General features: G+C 48.0%; 1 protein-coding gene across 1 annotated transcript in view; it reads right to left on the bottom strand.

Moving 5' to 3' along the window:
- The window catches only part of LOC115477383 (prostaglandin F synthase 1-like), an 87,510-nt gene that overhangs the window by 5,262 nt on the left and 60,939 nt on the right, over window positions 1-21,309 (bottom strand). The window contains exons 8-9 of the mRNA XM_030214224.1: window positions 11,908-12,073; window positions 6,256-6,338 (exon numbers count right to left, since the gene is read on the bottom strand). Coding sequence (XP_030070084.1) covers window positions 6,256-6,338; window positions 11,908-12,073 — 249 coding nt within the window. The remainder of the gene's footprint in view (window positions 1-6,255; window positions 6,339-11,907; window positions 12,074-21,309) is intronic.

Genomic DNA, 21,309 nt, shown 5'->3' with positions numbered 1-21,309 from the left:
TACCTTTCAAATATTTGAACGTCTGTATCATATCACCCCTGTTTCTCCTTTCTTCCAGAGTATACATGCTTAGTTCAGCAAGTGTCTCCTCATACGTCTTGTAACGCAAATCCCATACCATTCTCGTAGCTTTTCATGACATAGTAATTAGGGTGGGAGTACTAGGGGGCATGTCACACAGGTCTTGTTTCTGGCTCATGATGCTCCAGGGCTGGAAATGCATTTATTTATTTATTTTTATTTATAGCACTTGATATACCGCAATTGACCCCTGAGGTGACTATGCAGTTTACAATTTCTATTAGAGGTACTTTGCACAGTCCCTAATGGGCTCACAATCTATATTATATATTGTACCTGGGGCATCTAAGTGCCATGGCACCATTCCATATATTGAAGGGCGGAAGGAGAGCAGAGCAAAGGCAGCAATCAAAAATGTGATGATATTGAGCTATGTGGATAATTTTTAATTATTACAGCAGCAGTGGTCAGTGTTTACAACGTTTATTCAGCATCATTGACTCAGAAGCGGAGCCAGGATGAGGCAAGTTGACGGCGCTGGGAGAGCCGGAGAGGCCTTCCGCCTGCGCCGGCACACATTTTCACTGCAACAGGACGAAAAAACATAGGCGCCGGCGCCAGCAGAACTCTGTTAGGGGGAGCGGCCGCTCCCCTGGCGCCCCACCTAGCTACGCCACTGCATTGACTGTAAGTCTAAGTGTTTTGAAAATGAGTCCCTTTGTAAGTCTATCTGCCTGATTTTCATTGCTATTTAACTGTCCAGGAATGGCTCCTAGCTGGTTAAATAGAATTTAAGCAGCTATCTGGAAATATTCAGCGGGGACCAGCCAACTATCTCCCGCTGAATACTCGCGGTCTGTGCTTAGTGGCTAATTTGCTATATCGCGCAAATATACAGCACATCGCTAGCTAAGTTTGGTAGTCAAACTGGACCGCCCAAATAGCAGGCTTATCATTGGTTGGTTTAACCTTAACCGGCCAGCGCTGAATATTGACTTGGCCAGTTAAGTTTAAACCAGCCAAAAATAAACCAGCTATTCAATGCCAGTCACCGGAAACGGCCTGGCATTGAATATCCAAACTCACTACCAACCGTGTAAGTTAGCTGGGCTGCCTCCCGCAATCTGAATATCGGCCCCTATGTGCTTTGAAAATGAACATCTCTATTTGTAAGTTCATATGTATTAAATCGATTTTGTGCATACAAATTTAAGGTGCATTAAGAAACTGAATGCTTGCTAGCAAATGCGCATCCCCTAAAAGCAATTTAGGCCTTCTCAGACTGACGTTTTTTCTAATACTGATGGAAAGATCTCCTCTACTCGTAGTGTTATCTAATGTTAATGTTAAATATATCCCTACCTTTTATAATTGGAGCCACAAGCTTTGAAAGATGAACTGAGAGGTTCTATGGTTATAACAGGCCAGAAACTATGGGCAGATCGCTCAAAATAGTCTGGTCAAATTCTTGCAGTAAACAGCCCCTTTGAAAGTCCCTTAGAGGGCAGGATGGTAAAACTCCAATAGACTTGACACTTCAGTGCCCTTGTGTTTTTCCAGTCTCTATTCATTCACAGACAACAGCTCAGTTCCATACCCCTGAGGCACCAGAAGGATTCCAGATATAGCATTTAAAAAAGAAAAAGGCTAGCACTTACTCTATGCTACATCCAAATGCCCTTCAGTGCTGTGTCCTGTCACTGATAGGATGGACTTATACCTTGATACTCAAGTCTGGGATGCCACCTAGTGGTGCTGGTCACTCTTTCCCCTTCTCTCTTAAATATAGTCCTCAGGCCCTGATGCTCAGAAGCAAACGCAGGCGCTAGAGGCCATTAGCACCAGACTAGCGCCCGCATTAAATAGCACAGAATGTACGCCAAAGATTAGTGCATATTGTATGCTATTGTAGTCAAATGGATGGCAATGAGGTCATTTTCTATTCCCTCTCAATGCTCAGAGAACAGCACACAAAACAAAGCTGCTTTAGTGCTGTAAAATAAAATAATGCCAGCTCGGAGCAGGCATTAGGGTCTTTGAAGAGGACCCCTCCCTGGGGAACCTCACTATCTACCCTTCTCCATTGAGAATACTGACCATTTGACCCTACTCTCTGTTTTCTCTCTTTTAACCAGTTTTTAATCCACAATAGAACACTACTTCCTATCCCATGACTCTCTAATTTCCTCTGGAATCTTTCATGAGGTACTTTGTCAAATGCCTTTTGAAAATCCAGATACACATTATCAACCGGCTCACCTTTATCCACATATTTGTTCATCCCTTCAAAGAAATGTAGTAGATTGGTGAGGCAAAATTTACCTTCACTAAATCCATTTTTAAAAAAATGGCCATGTGGCAAGTGAACCACTTTCTGCGTGGCTATTTCAGGGGGGGGGAGCACTTACCACCACCCATGGAGGTGGCGGTAAGGGCTCCTGCGCTAACCCGGCAGTTACCAGGCAGCACACAGCACTGCCTGATTACTGCTGGGTAAACACCGGCGCTACAAAAATAAAAATATTTTTGTAACAACGGAAGTGGCGTGCGCTGGTGGTGGAGACTACCACCAGGCTGCTATGGAAGCCCGGTGGTAGTTCTGGATTAGAGAGCAGTAAGCCCGCGTTGGGTTCACTGCCACTTCGTAAAGACCCCCTAAGATTGATCGCTCCTCCTACATCCCAATGGTTTGATTTTGTGTGTTTTGCACAGAGCACAAAACCATCTAGCATGTGGCCACTTTCAAAAAAACAGATAGATGTTTTGCTCTTTCGAGTCCAACTTTGACATCATATCGAAAATGCCCCTCTTTGTCTACTAATTCACTCTCTCATTATTTCACGAATCAATTACTGTAGGCGTATCTGGCCTCCGGCGGTAGGGGGGGCCAGAGCCAGAGGGAGGGGGCACATTTTAGCCCCTCGCCGCCGCCACCAACCCCTCCCCGCCGCCATTACCGGACCCCCCACCACCACCGACGACTCTATCCACCCCCTCCCACCGCCAACCCTCCCCCGCTGCCGTTTCTTACTTTTGCGCCGAGGTCCGCTTCCTCCTGGGCCTTTAAAAATATTTCTTCAGCTGGCGGGGGACCCCAACCCTCACCAGCCAACCTGAGGTGACGTCTTTCAAGTTCTTCGTCCGCTGTGGCTGACGTGCTGGAGTTGAGCGGCTGGATTCTCAGCTTCTAATAAAAGAACACTGGCTGCCTGTCTATCATATCTTGTATTCTGGAATTCCATCCTTTCTCTTCAGTTTTCTCATTCCGTATCTTCTGGGTCTTACTCTTTGTTCTATTAACCAACACCTCTTAGTAATTCCCTCCTTTTTACAGATCCGCAAACATCTTGCTCATTCTTCATATTTCGGTGTTGTTGCTCCCTCCCCTGTGCAATTCTCTTCCCCTTGACCTCCGCTCAGAACTATCATTTATTAGATGTAAATCACCTATCCATCCACTTAATCTAACACCCATTCTTCATTTACCGTTTATTACAATTTACTAAATGGCCTTTATCACTAAAGCAAACCAATGTGGGGTACAATAAAATAAACTTTAAAATTAATTCAGAAAGGAATGCCATAATCATATAAGACAGATTAACAAACACCCATGAATTTCACACAATCACACTCTATAGCAGCCCGCAGAAGAAGCCTTGCAGAAGCGGAGAGAAAAACGATGAAACTGTATTGGATATGGAACCATCAAATGTCAAATGAAAAAAGTAAGTTTTGAGAGCAATCTTAGGGGGTCTTTTACCAAGGTGCGCTCAAGTTTTTGGCGCACGAATGAGGCGCGTGCTATACGTTAGAGACGCCCATAGGAATGCATTGGCATAGTCAATTTTAGCGTACACCAAAAACGTGAGCGCACCTTAGTAAAAGACCCACTTAAACTGTTGAAAGGAGTATTCTGATCTAAGAGACACTGGAAAAGAATTTCATAGCAAAGTACTCATTTTAATCATGTATTTATATATTACTTAGACCTAAGTGGTTTACAGTCTCATTTTACAGCTACTGGGACTGTCCCTAGTGGGTTCACAGTTTAAGTAGTACATTGTTTCTGGGGCAATGGAGGGTTAAGAGACTTGCCCAGGGTCACATGGAGCTGCAGAGGGAAGTGAACCTGGCTCCTCAGGATTTCAACCCACGGCTGACCATCAGGCATCAGCAGGAATTGAACCCAGATCCCCAACCTGCTACACTAACCACTAGGCCACTCCTCCACTCCTTTGGGTGGACTCCCAATGAGCCTTAGATGGGTTTGGGAGAACCATTGTATGGTCATTAAATGAACGGAGAACACGTACAGATACATATGGAATTGTTAAAGTCGCTAAGTAATCAGGGGTACCAGTACGATAAGCTTTAAATGCTAAAGACAGAATTTTAAATTGTCTCGATATTTAACAGGCACCCAGTGAAGTTAAAAAAAGAAGTGGAGAAACGGTTGTGGCAATGGGCGTGACATATCATCCTTTTGAATTACTCTGCTTATACCTGTCCTTCTCTATCTCATTACAGCGCCACTAATGTAGTCTTGTCACTTTTGAACTCCCCACCCCCTTTGTGTATCTTCTTTGATGTTATATTTTTATTTGGGTTTAATCAATTTTACTGCATGCCATAGTAACATAGTAGATGATGGCAGATAAAAATCTGTATGGTCCATCCAGTCTGCCCAAGTGGGTTCCTTTTACTAAGGTGCGCTGAAAAATGGCCTGTGTTAGTGTAAGCGCGGGTTTTAGGCGCATGCAGAATCATTTTTCAGGGCACCTGTAAAAAAGGCCTTATTAAATTTTTTGCTGAAAATGGACGTGCAGCAAAATGAAAATTGCTGCGCGTCCATTTTTAGTTCTGAGACCTTCCTTCCAGCCATTGACCTAGCGGTAAAGTCTTACGCGGTAACTGGGCAGTAATGATCTACGTGTGCCAAACGCCACTTGGTGCGCGTCCGACATGCATGCCAGAAAATAAAAATTATTTTTCGGCTGCGTGTATCGGACGTGCGGCAAAAATGAAATTACTACAAGAGCCACGCGGTAGCAGTGCGGTAACTCCATTTTGGTGTGTATTGAATGTGCATAGACACTTATGGCTTAGTGAAAGGGCCCCTATATATGTGATACATCATATGTATACCTGATCTTGATTCCTCCTTGCCATTTTCAGGGCAATATCCCTCTATATTTTTTGATTACATGGATATAATCTAGGTCTCCTGATAGTTTATATAATTTGCGGTTTAACAAATAAAGGTAAAATATAAACTACTAGTAGAAAAGGCCCGTTTCAGGCACAAATGAAATGGCCGCTAGCAAGGTTTTCCTCGGAGTGTGTATGTTTGAGAGAGTGTGTGTGAGAGTGACTGTGTGAGAGAGAGTGGATTTGCGAGTGTGTGTGTGTGACAGAGTGAGTGAGACTGTGTGCGAGTGTGTGTCTGTGAGAGAGTGTGTGTGCCTGGGGTCCCCCCCTCCCACCCAGTTCCAGTGTCCCCCTTCCTCCGTGTTCCAGGGTCGTCGTCCCCCTCCCTCCGAGTTCCAGGGTAGTCCCCCCCTTTTTTTTTTATTTTTTATTTTTTGTACAGGTGGTGCATTCCCCCCCTCCTCCCTTCTCTTCCCTCCCCTGTTCCAGACCCCCCTCCAAGTTCCAGACCCCTCCCTCCCCCCCAGTTCCAGACCCCCTCCCTCCGAGTTCCAGACCCCTCCATCCCGCTCTCCGAATTCCACCTCCCTGCCTGCCTCCCTCCGATTTGCAGAGCCCACCTCCCTGCCTTCCTCCCTCCGATTTGCAGACCCCCCTCCCTACGATTTCCAGATCCCCCCCTCGGAGTTCCTGACCCCTGGACCCCCCTGTCACGACCGTCTCAAGCCTCCCTTCCCACCGCCAAACCTCCCCGCCGCCATCGCGTACCTGTGCTGGCGGGGGGCCCCAACCGCCGCCAGCTGAAGTCTCCTCTTCTCAACCGTGCGGTGTGGACGAATGACGTGATCAAGTTTGAATCAGTTTGTGCTCGTGCGTCTGACATCTGACGCACGCACACTAACAGATTCCAACTTGATCATGTCCCCTGGGTTTTCGGCGTAATGCGTCCAGTGACGTCAGCTGGGGCTTCGGAGCCCAAAGTTACGGACACAGGCAGCCAGGCTCATAGAACGTTGGAGGTGAGTATTATTATATAGGATAAGTCCTACTGAATATTGACCCCTCTAATATGCATCAACTCACGGTTTAAAATCCCAGTAACGAAGATTCTTGTTTAAGCCATCAATCTCTTTCATGTCTTGCTCTGTCAGCTGAAAATCAAACACCTGCCAAGGAAAGGGGATTAGTCATAAGTATTTCTCTCAAATGCAATTAGCCTAGGCATCTTACATGAACATGACAGCTGTTGAGCAGCAATTAAAACTCAACTATAATCCCAGTTTTCTATGTCCTGGGATATAATGCTTCTGGCCTTCCTTCTTGAGTCTCATTTAAGATAGTCATCACAAAACTAAAAATTCTAGGGTAGGATTGTAGACATCATGGATACAAGTACAAAGGGAGGAATGAGGACTGACTAGAGTTGACATAATCCATTTGATCTCGAAAGGAAATTTATGCTCACCTACATACTAGATATATAGATAACAGGTATTCTTCTTAAAAAGTCATCTACAGAAAGCCTTTATGAACATAAAAAGGATGTTATCACCTTTTATAAATTTAGAGGTCAATATTCAGGTATAGCGGGCGACTGTTTTTTTAAAAACTCCAGTTGTGGTGTTTAAAAACACATTCTGGATAGTTGGAAAAGCTGAATATGAATGCAGACAGCTATCCGTCAGCAGCTATACATATAGCAGCAATCAGGGTAATTTATAAGATGTTGCCTTGGCTGAGAGGGCAAGAAGGCACATTATTTGTGGCCAATTCTATAAAAAAAATAGGTACCTATATGTCTTTATAACATTGCTTGGGAGTCAGTGCAAATATTTGTATGTACAGTATGTATGAACATGCATATTTTATAAAACAACCAAATGGCTCAGGCCATAGGCGCCAACTCTGTGGGTGCTGTGGGTGCTCGAGCACCCCCAATATTTTAACCCGCTGGAAGTTCCCAGTCAGCCCAACCTGCCCGCCCTCGGCCGCAACAGTCTTCCATCCTCGCCTTCCTGCCGCCCAGAATGTAAAACTTATCTTACCTCGGGTCCCGGCAGCAGTGAAAGGCGAGCAGGCTCGGCGCTTCAGCCTTCCCTTCTCTCTCAGCTCTGGTCCCGCCCTTGCGGAAACAGGAAATGAGGGTGGAACCAGAGCTGAGAGAGAAGGGAAGGCTGAAGCGCCGAGCCTGCTTGCCTTTCACTGCTGCCGGGACCCGAGGTAAGATGAGTTTTACATTCTGGGCGGCAGGAAGGCGAGGAGTGGATGGAGGACTGTTGTGGGAGAAGATGTTGGGCTGGGGTTGGGACTAGCACTCGGAGGAGAGGGAGGGGGGCCTGGAACTCAGAGAAGAGGAGGGGCCTGGAACTCTGAGGAGAGGGGGGCCTGGAACTCGGAAGAGAGGAGGCTGAAAAGGGGCAGGTGGTGTTTGGGGCAAGTTACCAGACATGGAGGGGAGGGGAGGGAGGAGAAATCACTGGACATGGAAGAGAGAGCAGGGGAGAGATGAAACTTGTTGGACATGGATGGAGGGAGGGGAGGGCAGGGGAGAGAGGAGAATTTCTGGATATGAATGGAGGAGAGGGCAGGGGAGAGAGGAGAATTGCTGGATATGAATGAAGAGGGAGATGAGGGGGAGAGAAGGGAGAGGAGGGAGAGGAGGGGGAGGGGGAGGATATGGGGAGAGGGGGGAAGGGGGGAAATGCACCACCTGTAAAAAAAAAAATTCAGCACCCCCGATCATTTTGAAAAGTTGGCTCCTATGGTTCAGGCTCTGTTATTTAATTTCTGAATTTGTATAACTATAACCATCCAGGAAAACTATGAACACTTTATAGAATTCCCCAAATTCTGGTGTGATAAATATCTGGCAATTAGGGAATTCTATAAAGTGTTCATAGTTTTCCTGGATGGTATTTTCAGTGGCGTACCAAGGGGGGGCGGTGGGGGCGGTCCGCCCCGGGTGCACGCCGCTGGTGGGGTGCCGCGCGCCTGTCGGCTCTTCGTTTTCTTGCTCCCTCTGCCCCGGAACAGGTTACTTCCTGTTCCGGGGCAGAGGCAGCATGAAAACGAAGAGCTGGCAGGCGTGCGGTACCCCCCCCCCCCAGCAGCGTGCACCCGGGGGGGGTTCTTTCACCGGGGGGGGGTCACGCTGTTCCGGGGGAGGGGCGCTGCACCCGGGGGCGGGGCGCATCAGCCATCCGTCCCGGGTGTCAGGCCCCCTAGGAACGCCACTGGGTATTTTATAAAATATGCTCAGGGCTGGCCTGACCGCTATGCAGAATAGGCATCTGCCTAGGCAGCACAATTTGGGGGTGGGCAGCATTAATGTAGTAGTAGAGGTGTCTACAAAGTCTCATTGTTGCTGGCATGGGGCCAACACATGTTTAAGGACTTCCGCCCTCTCCAATACTGGAAGATTGGAGGGGGCGGGATCTGATAGGCCTTGGTCATGCACAGAGGTTCAAGTCCAAATACCAGATGCAATTAGTCTTCTAAAGACTGACTGCCACATTGGTTCTGCCCTAGAGAGAGTAGGGAAAATGTTGAACACCTCACAAGGGGGCAAGGGGGGGAGGACTGAGATGCTGAATACCTCAGGTACGGAGGGCAGGAGAGTGAAAGCCGGTGAACACTGGAAAACGGGAGAAACAGAGAGATGCTGATCACAACAGGGGGAAGAAGGGAAGAAGAAAGATGCTGGACGCTACAGGCAGATGGAGGAAGGGAAGGAGAGGGAAGTTAGACAGTGACACTACAGGTGGGGAGGAGGAACGCCAGACAACAGAAGTGTACTGAAAGGCCTTGAGCTGTCCCTTGATGGGGGGGTGCACAGCTGAAGCTTTGCCTAGGGTGTGTCATAACCTTGGGCTGGCCCTGTGTGCACATAAATTGCAACTCCAATCATGTTCCACCAAAACATAAAAGAATGCATGATCTTATCATTGCACTTATTTTAACATGTGGGGCAATTTTATAAGGAGTATTTTATGCATATATAGGACTAAATTCTATAAATGGTGCCAAAAATATCTGTGCCAAAAAAAGCACTGAGTACTATTCTATAAACGGCACTATTTAGATAACAGCGCTTAGCGCCAGGAACTGCAACTACTTTTAGGTGCAGCCATTTAACAAAATACTGCTGTAAATCCCCATGCCTAAATTAGGTACAGGTCCCCCGAATTCGATAATAATGTGTATAATTTAATGTAAAGCTCCTGATCAGCCCATGACCCTCCCATAGCTGTACCCCTTTTTTTGACCCACAGGTAAAATTTATGAGCAGATCCCACACCTAAATTTAGGCACATAAATTTTAATTGAAACCAATTAACACCAATAAATGCTTGTTACATTTCCAATTATCAGCACTAATTGGCTCGTTATTCAATTAAATTGTGTGAGCAAATTTGGCACGCACCCAAATTTGCACATACAATTTAAAGTGCCATTTATAGAATTTAGTGGATACTGTCATATATTTCTGAAAACACCTTTATAAAATTAGTCCCCTTACATTTGGCTAAGCAGTTTAATTTAGGACAGCTTTTTTTTTCCTGGGCTAAATTAAATTGTTTAGCTACAGAGACGGCAGCTGAATATTACTGCCACTATACGGATAATGCTGGAGCATTTAGAGATAATTTTCACTGGCTCTATCCATATAACACAGATGAAAATTTACAGATAGACCACTGAACGTATAAGATCCCTTTGAATATTGGCCCTTTAGGGCTTGTTTCTATCAGTGGTGTGCCAAGGGCGGGGCAGTGGGGGCGGTTCCCTGCTCCCTCTGCCCCGGAACAGGTTACTTCCTGTTCCGGGGCAGAGGGAGCCAGCGGAGCCGACAGCCACGTGGCTGCTCCCAACACCCCTCCAGCAGCGTGTGTTGATGCAGGGTATGCTGATGCGCTGGGGGTGTGTGTTGATGTTGCGGGGGGGGGGGGGGGGGGGGAGGGTGTTGATGTGCCGGGGGGGGGGGGGGGGCGCAGTGGCGATCCGCCCCGGGTGGCAGCCGACCTAGGAATGCCACTGGTTTCTATATATCACGCCTGAAAATTTGGTGAAAAAAAATATGCCTAACTTTGGGGTCCTTTTACTAAGGCACAGTAAAAGTGGCCCACGGTACTACAAGCGCGTATTTTGGGCACACGCTGGGTCATTTTTTACTGCGTCTAGAAAAAAGGGCCTTTTTTTAAGGGGCCGTAAAATGGACGTGCGCTAAAATTCAAACCAGCGTGCATCCATTTTTAGCCTGAGACCTTACTGCCACCCACTGAGCTAGCAGTAAGGGCTCATGCACTACACATGCGGTGACCGGTTGGCATGCGCCAACTGCTGATTAACACTGGAAGCACCACGCACGCTAGGAAATAAAAAAATAATTTGTCCCAGCATTATGGGTGCGTGACAAATCTGAAATTACCACCAGGGGGCGCATGCTAGCCTGGTAGAAGTCTCGTTTTGGTGCACGCACATAGAACCTACCATGCCTTTATAAAAAGGCCCCTTTAGGAGTAGTTTATAGAATACGCCTAGATGTATTTTTTTCAGTGCAGTTTATAAAATACACTTAGCGCCAACTAAATGTTGGTGCAGTCATCTATGCCTAATTTAGGTGCAGAGTGGGCATATTCTACAACATTGCTCGTCAATGTGAGGAAGGTCTCATGACCCACCCATACTCCTACAAACGACCAAAAAGGAGTACTTGTACCACCCATACTCCTCCCATGACCACGCTCACTTTTGAGATCTACGTGGTGGAATTTACGCACACCAATTTATAGAATACGCATAGCAAGTTGTGCGCATAAATTCTAATTAAAACCAATTAGTGTCAATAATTGCTTGTTAACTAACAATTATCAGCGCTGATTGGCTTATTAAGCCTTATGCCTTTGTTGAAAAATTAACTAACATGCCTGTTTCCCCAGCTTTGTGTCAGTTAACACAGCAAACCTTTATTGGAGTGGATAAATAATATGAGAATTCACCCTTTTTCTCTACTGTTGAAAATCCTTATTTTTTCAATGATATTGATGAACTATAAAGCTGTCATTTGCCTCTATTTTCTATCTTCCACATGAAAACTCTCCAATTAAAATCTATAGTGAATATGTTCATAAATATTTATAAAAATATTTGCATAAATTGAAACATTACTTTTCTCACATTCTTAATAGAAATTACTGAATTGACCTTAATTCTTTCTTTTGTAACTGAAAAATATTCCTCTGTTAATACTACAGTTTGCAATGACAGTCACAGAATTAAATCAACAATCCCAATTCTGTTGTGGGATGTCCCAAGTCCAGCTATAGATTATCTCATTGACTTATTTTTTTTTTAATTGTATGGCAGGTGAATAGATTATGAACAACATATTGCTTTTTGTTTTGTCAAATAAAATATACTATTCTGGGCAATAAAGCCTAGGAGTGGCCTAGTGGTTAGGGTGGTGGACTTTGGTCCTGGGGAACTCAGTTCAAGTCCCACTTCAGGCACAGGCAGCTCCTTGTGACTGTGGGTAAGTCACTTAACCCTCCATTGCTCCATGTAAGCCACATTGAGCCTGCCATGAGTGGGAAAGCACAGTGTACAAATGTAACAACAAAAAAAAAACCCAATATCATGGCTGCCCTCCTATGGGAGGTTATTTACCCTTTGCCCCCAACTTACTCAAAACACATAGACATTCCTATTTCATATTCTCATAATTTCTAGTTTTACCTGAAAGTTTTCCTCAATTCTCTTGGGGGTGAAACTCTTGATAATGGCAACAATACCACGCTGGATGGTGTAGCGAATGCACACTTGTGCAGGGGATTTATTGTACTTCTGACCAATCTTTCCTATAACTGGGTCATGAAGCACAGGAGAAGCGCTCAGATTCCGCCTGCATTGAAAAAGGAAAGCATTATAAATATCCCTCTTCATTCTCCCAGATGCCATTAATATCAATATCATGCAATCTAATGGGTGACAGCTGATGACTCATACTGGCTGCTTGGTAGGAGCTGATTCTAAAGAAAGTAGGGAAGGGACATAGGCCAACCAATAAATTGTCTGTCCAGAGGTTGATTGCAGCAAACTTTATTGAGTGACAAGACACATAACTTATTTAGCATGCATTTTTATTTATTCCACCATTATATATTGCAGTTATGTTTTCTTTTGGTATTAAAATGACAAGTTTATTAGATTATATTTCTTTGAATGTTAAGGGGCTTAACAACCCCCTTAAAAGACATTTGCACCCTAATTCTATATATGGCACTCAAAATTGCACATGCAAATTTGGGCGTGCACTCAGGGGTCCTTTTACCAAGCTGTGGGAGAAAAGGCCCTGCGCTAGTGTGATGGAAAATATTAAGGATTGCTTTTCAGTCTTGCTTTAATCGATAATACATTTTTAAAATCTTCTGTCTTTGATCAAAAGTGACTTTCCTGGTATATCTCAAAGAACAGGCTGGAATGTAAGGCACATCTCAAGAACAATATATGAGATAAGGCACATCTCAAGAACAGGTTGGGATGCCTCTGAAGCCAGCTTGTGCAGGAGGGAGGCGGGGTATGCTTGAGGTTCGGGAGATAAGCCACCTGGCCAGTGGTTTGTTTACCTGAACTGAGAGCATATGACTGAAACCTCATGTACATTCCTGGATAAGTTTTAGCTTAATAAAAAGGGGGCTTTTTGCAGCAGAGCCTTGGGGTTTATTCTGTGGATGGACGCATCGTGCAGAAAAGACTTGTTCCTGGTCATATGGAGACTTAGGGCTTTCGCTGCAACGGGCCCCCCAGCTGATGAGATAAGGGCTGAAATTCCTGATCAGTGCTGTTGTATGTAATATATATATATATATATATATATATATATATATATATATATATATATATATATATATACTGTATATATATTATTTTACTTTTCTATAGCCTTCCTTTAGTAATGTACTCGATTAGTATGTTTATTTCTTAATCATTGTGATGCAGTAACAATAATGACTTATACACTCTCCATTTAAAGTACCAATAAAGAGTTTCATTTACCCAATACGAATCCAAAAGAATCTGTAGTATTTTATTCTGTGAGCAGTCTGTGGTGATCAAGTGAGCAGGCTGCAATACCAAAGCAATACAGATAGCAGCAGGGGGGGCATTTTTCCTCGCACAAAAGGACCATTTTTACTGCAGAAAATAAAAAGTCCCCAGACATTCATGGCCACCCGTTGAGGTGGCGATAAGGGCTCCCGTGCTAACCTGGCAGTAATTGGGCAGCATGTGGTGATACCCGATTACAGCATGGGTTACTGCCACACAAACCATTTCCGGGGGGGGGGGGTGTTCTTTTTCCCCTGGAATTGGCGAGCATTTGGGGTGGGACTACTTCTGGCGGCCGTGTTGAGCCAGCGGTAGTCCCAGAATAGTTAGCGGTAAGACCGCGTTGGGCTTACTGCCGATCTGTAAAAGGGCCCCTCAATTTGTGTGCACAATTTAATTGACACGAGTCAATTAGTGCTAATTGGGCACTAATAATCAATTATCAGTGCTAATTAGTATTTAAATTTACCTGTGCATCTTTAGGCGCCTGGATCCACGCATAAATTTTACATGCAGAGCAGAAAAGGGGCAAGGGCGGGGCAAGGGCGGATCAGGTACGTTTCTGGAATTTGTGCTCAGTGTTACAGAATAAGGGAGATCTGTACCTATTTAGGCTTCAGTTGGTGTAAATCCTCGTGGATCCTGGTGCCATACACTATTCTGTTCTTTAAATGGCGGCCAGCTCTGAGCACCGTTTATAGAATTCTGCTTAAGGCTAATTTTTAGCGATGCTGATTTTTCAGCGCCATATACAGAATTTAGTCCAAAATTTGGCATTATGGGGTCCTTTTACTAAGCTGTGGGAAAGATGGCCCTGCAGTAGCAGTGGGGGTCATTTTTCTCACATGCCAAGGCCCTTTTTATTGCAGTGGGTAAAAATCCCCTCCCCCCCAAAAATGGCCATGCGGTAAGATAACCCCTACTGCTTGGTCCATGCAGTCAGGAGGACTTACTGCCACCCATTGAGGTAGCAGTAAGGTCTCCCGCAGTAACCTAGCGGTAACTGGGCAGCATGCGGCGGTGCCCGATTACCACCAGAAATGGCGCATGCTCCAGCTAGTTCCGATTATGTGTGCAGTAAGCCCGCTTTGTAAAAGACCCCCCTCCCTATGTTTGTCACCATTCTCCATTTATTCTTCATCTTCAGGAAACACATTTAAATTCTTCCATAACAAGCTTGTTTCATCATAAAGATTCTCCGAGGACAAGCAGGCTGCTTGTTCTCACTGATGGGTGACGTCCACGGCAGCCCCCTCCAATCGGAAACTTCACTAGCAAAGGTCTTTGCTAGTCCTCGCGCGCCCATGCGCACCGCGCATGCGCGGCCGTCTTCCCGCCCGAACCGGCTCGTGTTCGTCAGTCTTCTTTTGTCCGCGCTCGGTACGGTCGTGTTTTCGCCGTGTCGTGCCCCGCAAAGTCGACCTCACGCGTCCTCTTCGCTTGTTTAAAAAAAAAAAAATCCATTCTGTGTGTGGAAGGAGACTCTTCGGTCTCTTTCCCCCCGATATTTCAAGTATTTCGCCCCGGTAAGTTTTCTTTCGTCGTCGGGGTAGGCCGCTTTTAGGCCTCGGGTCGAAGTTTTCTTCCCCTTGTTTTTTCTGGTGCTCTTCCGCCATTTCGTCTTTTGATTTCGCCGGCGTGATTTTTCCGCCCATGACATCGAAGTCTTCCAGCGGCTTCAAGAAGTGCACCCAGTGCGCCCGGATCATCTCGCTCACTGACAGGCACGCGTCATGTCTTCAGTGCTTGGGGCCTGAGCACCGCCCGCAGGCCTGTAGTCTGTGTTCCCTTTTACAGAGACGGACTCGGGTAGCGAGATTGGCCCAGTGGAACGTTTTGTTCTCGGGCTCTTCGTCGGCATCGGCACCGGGGGTATCGAGTGCATCGACGTCTTCAGCGTCCAGACCTTCATCCTCGGCCGCCAGTGCATCGAGTGCATCGAGGCATCGGCCCTCTGCATCGGCGCTGAGACATCGGACAGCTGCATCGACGTCGGTGGTACCGGGACCTCGTTTGCTGATGTCGTCGGACGGTGGTGCTTCGTCTGGAGTGCAGGTGAGGGCTGTCCATTCCCCTGCTGGTGGCGGTGAGCCTTCGGGTGGGTCTCCCCCTACCCTGAGGGCTCCTGCGGTACAGCCCCCCCGAGACCGACCTCCTTCGGCCTCGGCCCCGAGGAAGCGACGGCTGGATTCTACGTCCTCCTCGTCGGTGCCGGGAAGCTCCGGTGACATGCTTCGGTCCAAGAAGTCGAAGAAGCATCGTCACCGGTCCCCTTCCCGTGTCGGCACCAAGAGCTCTGGGTCGCCGAGGGCGGCACCCAGCAAGCATCGGCACCGAGAGGACCGCTCACCCTCTGTCCAGGAGGTGTCGATGCGCTCCACTCTGGACAGCCCGGAACAGCCTCCACGCCCGGAACAGGTTCTGACGTCGACGCCTGCATCGACCTCTATGCCTTTCTCTGCAGCCGCTCTAAACGAGAGCCTCCGGGCCGTTCTCCCAGAGATTCTGGGAGAGCTGTTGCGCCCTACCCCTCCGGTACCGGCAGTGCTTGCGCCACCGGTACCGTCGAGCGAGGCGCCGGCTGGTCCATCGCCCGAGGTGAGGTCCCCGACGTCGGTGCCGCGTGCGGTACCGGCTGCCACCGCCTCCCAGGAAGGCTCCCCGACTACATCGGCGGAGGGAGCTTCGCCGATGCGGGCGAGGGAGTCTACCTCTCGACGCCCCCATCGTGGACATGGCTCCACAGAGTCGAGTCGGGCACGGTTGCAGACACAGGTCCGTGAACTTGTGTCTGACACCGATGGTGAGGCCTCGTGGGAAGACGAAGGAGACATCAGATATTTCTCTGACGAGGAGTCTGAGGGTCTGCCTTCCGATCCCACTCCCTCTCCTGAAAGACAACTCTCCCCTCCCGAGAGTCTGTCTTTCGCTTCCTTTGTCCGGGAGATGTCTACGGCCATCCCCTTCCCGGTGGTTGTGGAGGACGAGCCCAGGGCTGAAATGTTTGAGCTCCTGGACTATCCTTCTCCACCTAAGGAAGCGTCCACAGTACCCATGCACCATGTCCTAAAAAAGACATTGCTGGCGAACTGGACCAAGCCTCTAACTAATCCCCACATTCCCAAGAAGATCGAGCTGATGCGCACTCAGTTGCCTCACGACTCTGAAGTTGTGGATTTGGCCCTAAAGAAGGCCAAGAGTTCTAGGGAGCATGCTTCGGCGCCCCCGGGCAAGGACTCTAGAACCTTGGACTCCTTTGGGAGGAAGGCCTACCATTCTTCTATGCTCGTGGCATGGGCGTAGATTGGGGGGGGCGAGGGGAGGCATTGCCCCCCCAAACGAGTCGCACCGGTGAACTGGCGGGGCTTAATTGTGTCTTCCCCGCCGGCGCTGCCTCAGTCCCTGACTCCCTGCAGCATTTTTGTCCGTCGCCGTCAGCGCTGCCATTCATTCTCACAGGCAGCCTCGTTCCCGCTCCCCTTTGCCGCGTCCTCCGGCTCTCTCTGATGCACTTCCTGTTTAACAGGAAGTGCATCAGAGAGAGCCGGTCGGAGGAGTGGAAGCGGCAAAGGGGAGCGGGAACGAGGCTGCCTGTGAGAATGAATGGCAGCGCTGACGGCGACGGACAAAAATGCTGCAGGGAGTCAGGGACTGAGGCAGCGCCGGAGAGGAAGAGCGAGGCAGCATGCTGGCTGGTGGCAGGGAGAGACAGTCACAGGAGCACTGTTGAGGTGATGGGGTAATGCTAGGTAGAGGTGAGCGAGAGAGGTGGGGAATGTTGGTGGGGGGAGATGCATGGGGGAGAGAGAGGGAGAAATAATACTGGATGTGGAGGAGGAGGGAGGGACAGCAAGAGAAAAGGGGAAATGTTGGCACATGGAAGTGGGAGGGAGGGAGACAGAGAGAGATGCTGTATGGGGATGGGAGAGATGCTAAAAGGGGAAGGAAGAGAACGAAAGAGATAGATGTTGGGCCCAGGGTGCAAGGAAGAGAGATACTGAGAGTGATGTGGGCAGTGGGAGAGAAGAAGGAGGGAAGAGAGGTTGTACATGGGGATGGATGAGAGGGAGGGATAGATATACATTAGAGGGGAAAGAGAAAAAGAGGGAGATTGTGGATCCAGGGACAGAAGGGAGTGAGGGACAAATGCTGGACAATTGGAGGGAGGGGAGAGAGAGAGGAAGAAATGCTGGACCACAGGGAGGGGGGGCTGGAAGATACTGGGGTGTGGATGTGTGTGTGGAAGGGACAGGGAGATATTAGGCTACAAGGGGAGAAAGGGAGCAGGCGTGCTGGGCTAGAAGGTTGGAGGGAGGAAGATGCTGCAAATGGTGGAACTATTTGGGAGAGGCCAAAGGGGAGGTGGGAAGGAAACAAATGAGAGGATGATAGTGATGGGGGGGGTGGGCAGAAATGTGGTAATGGAGAGTTGATTAAAGATGAAAGGAAATGGAAGGTTGGAGGAAGGACTGAGAAGAGGAATGGGGCAGCTAGTGGGTGAGAGAAGGAAATGGAATTTGATAGCTGAAAACTAAAAAGGAGAAGGATGAGGACGAGGGTGAAATTTAAGTGAACAGAGAGGCAGCAAAGAAAAAAAAATAGAGGAAAGAGCTAAAAAAGAAATAATGTGTCAAAGGTAGGTGTAGTGAAGGAATGGAATAAGACAGGAGAGAAGAGAAAAGACAAATGGACAGCAAGCAGTTGAAGGAGAATTAGCAGAAAGACAGGAAAAGAGGAAACTGGAACCAGCATGATTGAACAGTAAAATGTCCAGACAACAAAGGTACAAAAAAGTATTTTATTTTGAATCTATTAAATGGAATATCAAATGGAAAGAAGACACTGCATAAAACAGAAGACACTGGGACCAAAGCGAATAGAAAAACTAAATGATCAGACAACAAAGGTAGAAAAAAGTATTTTATTCAGAATTTATTAATTGGAATATGTCAGCTTTCTGTGAAATTTTGCATGTAAGTTTCAATTTTTCTGGTATTGCTGCATGCTGAGTCTGACTTCTTGAGTTAACTTTCCAGTTCAGTATTTTGCCTTCATATTTTTTGCTTTCTAGTTCCTTGTGTCATGTCTGTTGTGTCATGTGTTTTTCACGAGGTAGTGTATTGGTGTTTTAGAGCCTGGTGTAAATACAGTTCTGCCTTTTCACGCATAAGGTTGCAGCTCGTCCTGTCCTTGGAATTAGTGCTGTTATGGTTTAGTAAGGTTATGAGTGTGTTTTTGCACAAGTTTGTGTATAGTGTGTTGCAGTGGAGAGATTGTGTGTTGGCTTTACTGAGGTGGCACCAAAACATCAGAAAGGGTGTAGAGCCTAAATCATGACACACTACCTCTTGAAGGATCTACATATAGAGCTTATGCATTTCTAAGGTCAACACTGGCATGGTATGGGAAAAGGGGTGGGGAAATACTACTGGAGTGGAAGAAGGAAAGAAGGAAGGGAGAAAGAGCTGGCTTGATATCTCATACATATTCATTATGGTTATTCCCAAAAAAAGCCAGCTCTTTTTCCCTTCCTTCCTTCCTCCATATTAGCATATCATTTGCATATGTATATATGCAAATGAATATGCTAATATGCTCCGCCCCATCCTTTGCCCCCCCAAATGAAACAGTCAAACTACGCCTATGGCTCGTGGCCAAAATTCAGTCTTACCAGCTCTACACGAGCATACACATGCGGAATAATGTGCGGCAGTTGGCGGGCTTGGTTGATGCGCTCCCCCCTGAGCAAGCCAAGCCGTTTCAGGAGGTGGTCAGGCAGCTGAAGGCGTGCAGAAAATTCCTGGCCAGAGGGGTGTATGACACCTTTGATGTTGCGTCCAGGGCCGCTGCTCAAGGTGTGGTGATGCGCAGACTCTCATGGCTGCGTGCCTCCGACCTGGAGAATAGAATCCAGCAGCGGATTGCGGACTCGCCTTGCCGTGCGGATAATATTTTTGGAGAGAAAGTCGAACAGGTGGTAGAGCACCTCCACCAGCGGGACACCGCATTCGACAAGTTCTCCCGCCGGCAGCCTTCAGCCTCTACCTCTACAGGTAGAAGATTTTTTGGGGGAAGGAAGACTGTTCCCTACTCTTCTGGTAAGCGTAGGTACAATCCTCCTTCTCGACAGCCTGCGGCCCAGGCTAAGCCCCAGCGCGCTCGCTCTCGTCAGCAGCGTGCGACTCAGCCAGGCCCCTCGGCTCCCCAGCAAAAGCAAGGGACGAGCTTTTGACTGGCTCCAGCACAGCATAGCCGACATCAAAGTGTCAGTGCCGGGCGACCTGCCAGTCGGAGGGAGGTTGAAAGCTTTTCACCAAAGGTGGCCTCTCATAACCTCCGATCAGTGGGTTCTCCAAATAGTCCGGCAAGGATACGCCCTCAATTTGGCCTCAAAACCTCCAAATTGTCCACCGGGAGCTCAGTCTTACAGCTTCCAACACAAGCAGGTACTTGCAGAGGAACTCTCCGCCCTTCTCAGCGCCAATGCGGTCGAGCCCGTGCCATCCGGGCAAGAAGGGCTGGGATTCTATTCCAGGTACTTCCTTGTGGAAAAGAAAACAGGGGGGATGCGTCCCATCCTAGACCTAAGGGCCCTGAACAAATATCTGGTCAAAGAAAAGTTCAGGATGCTTTCCCTGGGCACCCTCCTACCCATGATTCAGCAAAACGATTGGCTATGCTCTCTGGACTTGAAGGATGCCTACACACACATCCCGATACTGCCAGCTCACAGACAGTATCTGCGATTTCAGCTGGGCACACGTCACTTCCAGTACTGTGTGCTACCCTTTGGGCTCACCTCTGCGCCCAGGGTGTTCACAAAGTGCTTGGCTGTGGTAGCAGCGGCACTTCGCAGGCTGGGGGTGCACGTGTTCCCATATCTCAACGATTGGCTGGTGAAGAACACATCCGAGGCAGGAGCCCTGCAGTCCATGCAGATGACTATTCGCCTTCTGGAGCTACTGGGGTTTGTGATAAATTATCCAAAGTCCCATCTTCTACCAGTGCAGAAACTCGAATTCATAGGAGCTCTGCTGGATTCTAGGACGGCTCGCGCCTATCTCCCAGAGACGAGAGCCAACAACTTGTTGTCCCTCGTCTCGCGGGTGCGAGCATCGCAGCAGATCACAGCTCGGCAGATGTTGAGATTGCTGGGCCACATGGCCTCCACAGTTCATGTGACTCCCATGGCCCGCCTTCACATGAGATCTGCTCAATGGACCCTAGCTTCCCAGTGGTTTCAGGCTGCTGGGGATCTAGAAGACGTGATCCACCTGTCCACGAGTTTTCTCAAATCCCTGTATTGGTGGACGATTTGGTCCAATTTGACTCTGGGACGTCCTTTCCAAATTCCTCAGCCACAAAAAGTGCTGACCACGGATGCGTCTCTCCTGGGATGGGGAGCTCATGTCGATGGGCTTCACACCCAAGGAAGCTGGTCCCTCCAGGAACGCGATCTGCAGATCAATCTCCTGGAGTTGCGAGCGATCTGGAACGCTCTGAAGGCTTTCAGAGATCGGCTGTCCCACCAAATTATCCAAATTCAGACAGACAACCAGGTTGCCATGTACTACGTCAACAAGCAGGGGGGCACCGGATCTCGCCCCCTGTGTCAGGAAGCCGTCAGCATGTGGCTCTGGGCTCGCCGTCGCGGCATGGTGCTCCAAGCCACATATCTGGCAGGCGTAAACAACAGTCTGGCCGACAGGTTGAGCAGGATTATGCAACCTCACGAGTGGTCGCTCAATTCCCATGTAGTGCGGCAGATCTTCCAGGTGTGGGGCACCCCCTTGGTAGATCTCTTCGCATCTCGAGCCAACCACAAAGTCCCTCAGTTCTGTTCCAGGCTTCAGGCCCACGGCAGACTGGCATCGGATGCCTTCCTCCTGGACTGGGGGGAGGGTCTGCTGTATGCTTATCCTCCCATACCTCTGGTGGGGAAGACTTTGTTGAAACTCAAGCAAGACCGAGGCACCATGATTCTGATTGCTCCCTTTTGGCCGCGTCAGATCTGGTTCCCTCTTCTTCTGG

The sequence above is a fragment of the Microcaecilia unicolor genome, chromosome 9, assembly GCF_901765095.1.
Source record: "Microcaecilia unicolor chromosome 9, aMicUni1.1, whole genome shotgun sequence".
In the NCBI taxonomy this organism is placed as follows: Eukaryota; Metazoa; Chordata; class Amphibia; order Gymnophiona; family Siphonopidae; genus Microcaecilia; species Microcaecilia unicolor.
This window is presented reverse-complemented; position numbering and strand designations above follow the sequence as displayed.